A 3,396-nucleotide genomic window follows, 5' to 3' on the forward strand; every position below is an offset into this window, starting at 1 on the left:
AGGCCAACCACCTTACCCTTTGAGTTATCACCGAAAGTTACATACTTTCGAGGACTATCATTATCAGCAAGCTCACGAAACATGTCTTTATCTCCGGTCATGTGATCGGTACATCCACTATCAAGATTCCATTCCTTTCCTCCTGACATATATCCCCGAAGATTTGCCATAAGACCAAAATGTCTCATTGCATCATCAAGATCGAAGTCACTATCATCATCCTCATCATAGTATCCATGTTCAACATCGTCATGTGGTGGATCAAATCCTAGAGAGGGTGATTCATTAGAGTGAGTTTGACAATAATCTTGTCTATGAATTCTTATAGCTTCGGAAATAATGTCACTAATAATACCAACATTTCCTTTGGCACGCATACAATTTGTAAGCTCAAATAGACGAGCACCAAACATAGGATCACTAGAATTCATTTTACTCAAGGCAATAGACTTATGAAGAATTTCATCAAGATTTTTCAAGGAATAATCTGGAAATCGTTCCTCAAGAAATTTCCATATGGTGTAGGCACACTTAAAAGAAGGCAAACATCCAATCAAGTTTCTAGGCAATCCTCTAATGATAAGTTCGGCAGTTCTAAGATTCCTAACCATGTCAATTGACTCATCATGGGTTGGATGCATAGGATCAACATAAGGTGCACAAGGGCTAGCAATGTACTTGTTAAAATGATATTGATTGAAAATAACAAGCATCTCATTTTTCCACTCATGAAAATACTCTCCATCAAGAATAGGCACTCTATGTCTAAGACTCCCCAAAGTAGACTCATCCATCTTCCTCCAATGGTGATTAAACCAAGGCAATGGAGACCAATGCTCTGATACCACTTGTAGGACCTTGAGAAGAGGTGTCTAGAGGGGGGTGATTAGACACTAAGTACCAAAGTTGCAGTTTTTAAGTTTCTTTAAAGTTTAAGTGGAGTTTAGGCACAAGTTTATCATTCACAACATATAGCAAGCAAGCATGCAAAGAGTATATGAGCAGCGGAAAGTAAAGCATGCAACTTTCAAGAATGTAAAGGGAAGGGATTGGAGGATTCAAACGCAATTGGAGACATGGATGTTTTTGGCGTGGTTCCGATAGGTGGTGCTATCGTACATCCATGTTGATGGAGACTTCAACCCACGAAGGGTAACGGTTGCGCGAGTCCACGGAGGGCTCCACCCACGAAGGGTGCACGAAGAAGCAACCTTGTCTATCCCACCATGGCCGTCGCTCACGAAGTACTTGCCTCACTAGCGGTAGATCTTCACGAAGTAGGCGATCTCCTTGCCCTTACAAACTCCTTGGTTCAACTCCACAATCTTTGTCGGAGGCTCCCAAGTGACACCTAGCCAATCTAGGAGACACCACTCTCCAAGAAGTAACAAATGGTGCGTTGATGATGAACTCCTTGCTCTTGTGCTTTAAATGATAGTCTCCCCAACACTCAACTCTCTCTCATAGGATTTGGATCTGGTGGAAAGAGGGTTTGAGTGGAAAGCAACTTGGTGAAGGCTAGAGATCAAGATTCATATGGTAGGAATGGAATATCTTGGCCTCAACACATGAGTAGGTAGTTCTCTCTCAGAAATAGGATGCTGGAAGTGTAGGTTCAGTCTGATGGCTCTCTCCACGAATGAAGAGGAGGTGGAGGGGTATATATAGCCTCCACACAAAATCTAACTGTTACACACAATCTACCAAACTCGGTGGGACCGAATCGTTAAACTCGGTCAGACCGATTTAGCAAATAATGTGACCGTTAGGGTTTTCGGTGGGACCGGAATGCAACTCGGTGGGACCGATTCGGTTAGGGCTAGGGCATAACGTAATCTCGGTAAGACCGATTACACAAACTCGGTGGGACCGATTTTGGTAATAAGCTTTCCAGAGAGTTGGTCAAGCAAACTCGGTTTGACCGATTATCAAACTCGGTGGGACCGATTTTGATAATAAGTTAACCAGAGAGTTTGCATTGTAATCTCGGTAGTACCGATTGCTCAAACTCGGTGAGACCGATTTTGATAATGGACATACATAGAGAGATTACAATCCCATCTCGGTGAGACCGAGATCCCTATCGGTGAGACCGATTTGCCTAGGGTTTGTGGCAGTGGCTAAGACATCCAAACTCGGTGGCGCCGGATAGAAAGAATTAGTGGGGCCGAGTTCGACTTTAGGTTTAGGACATATGTGTGGAAGTGGGAAAGTAGTTGAGGGTATTTGGAGCATATCACTAAGCACTTTGAAGCAAGAGGCTCATTAAGCAACACCTCATTCCTCCTTGATAGTATTGGCTTTTCCTATAGACTCAATGTGATCTTGGATCACTAAGATGTAAAATGAAGAGTCTTGAGCTTGAAGCTTGAGCCAATCCTTTGTCCTTAGCATCTTGAAGGAGTTCCCACATCCTTTAGGCCATGCCACTCCATTGTTGAACTTATCTGAAACATATTAGATAAAAGTGTTAGTCCAACAAGAGATATGTTGTCATTACTTACCAAAACCACCTAGGGAGCACTTGTGCTTTCAGCTTCGCGGGTGCAGGCGACGGACGACGGGGTGAGCGGAGGCGAGCGGGATCCGCGACGGCCAGCATCGGTAGGCGGCAGTAGCAGCATCAATTTGCAGAAGTAGAGGCGAGCAAGCGCAAAGCAACAACGGTAGTACACAGGGGGGTGCAGCCTCGGGCGTACGAGCACGCGTGGGGGCGCCTGCCCTGGACGGGCAGAGGCGCTGGGAGCGCGCCCGGTGTGGCTACAGCAGGGTCTGGCCATGGCGAACACAGGTGGGGGCGGGTCTACGACGCCGATTCAAAGGGGAAGAACGAGGGGAACGGGAGGAGGGCCTCACAGTGGAGGACGCGTGCGAGCTCGAGGGGTCGGGGAGGCCGGCGGCTGTCGGAGACAACCGAATCGAAGGCGGTGAGCTCGGGGCAGAGCTTGAAGATGATGTCGAGCTTGGCAGCGCCCCGGCTTGAAGTTGAGGGCGGGGACGACGTGGAGGAGTCCGTCGGAGCTCCTGGGCGTGCAGAGACGGCGAGAAGAGGCGGTTGACCGTGGCAATGGTGACGAGGTGGCCTCGGGGGCGATGAGAGGAACGCAGAGGGGCGAGGGGCGCCCAGATCCAGTGAGGGGAGTGAGGGAAGAGAGCTAGGGTTTGGCCCGGGGCGAGGCCTTATAGGAGTGGGGGTGCCGGCGGATGGCCGCCACGGCGACGACCGGTGCCGTGGCGGGCATCGGTCATGGCCACGGGGTGGTTCGTGAATAGGGGAGGAGAGGAGGGGTGCGCCTGGGCCGGTGGTCCAGTTGGGCCAGGGAGGTGGGGGTTTTCTTTATTTTTGTTTTTATTTTCTTTTGTTTATTTTCTTTTTTTATTTCATTTAGACTTATT

At 48.3% G+C, this 3,396-nt stretch overlaps 1 protein-coding gene across 1 annotated transcript in view; it reads left to right on the forward strand.

The window, feature by feature from the left end:
- Positions 1–3,204: 3,204 nt before the first annotated feature.
- LOC123158001 (putative uncharacterized protein DDB_G0286901) overlaps positions 3,205–3,396 on the forward strand; it is a gene marked incomplete at its 3' end in the record, with an annotated part of 4,930 nt that continues 4,738 nt past the window's right edge. Inside the window, exon 1 of the mRNA XM_044576155.1 lies at positions 3,205–3,261. Coding sequence (XP_044432090.1) covers positions 3,205–3,261 — 57 coding nt within the window. The remainder of the gene's footprint in view (positions 3,262–3,396) is intronic.

The sequence above is a fragment of the Triticum aestivum genome, chromosome 7B, assembly GCF_018294505.1.
Source record: "Triticum aestivum cultivar Chinese Spring chromosome 7B, IWGSC CS RefSeq v2.1, whole genome shotgun sequence".
NCBI classification, from domain to species: domain Eukaryota; kingdom Viridiplantae; phylum Streptophyta; class Magnoliopsida; order Poales; family Poaceae; genus Triticum; species Triticum aestivum.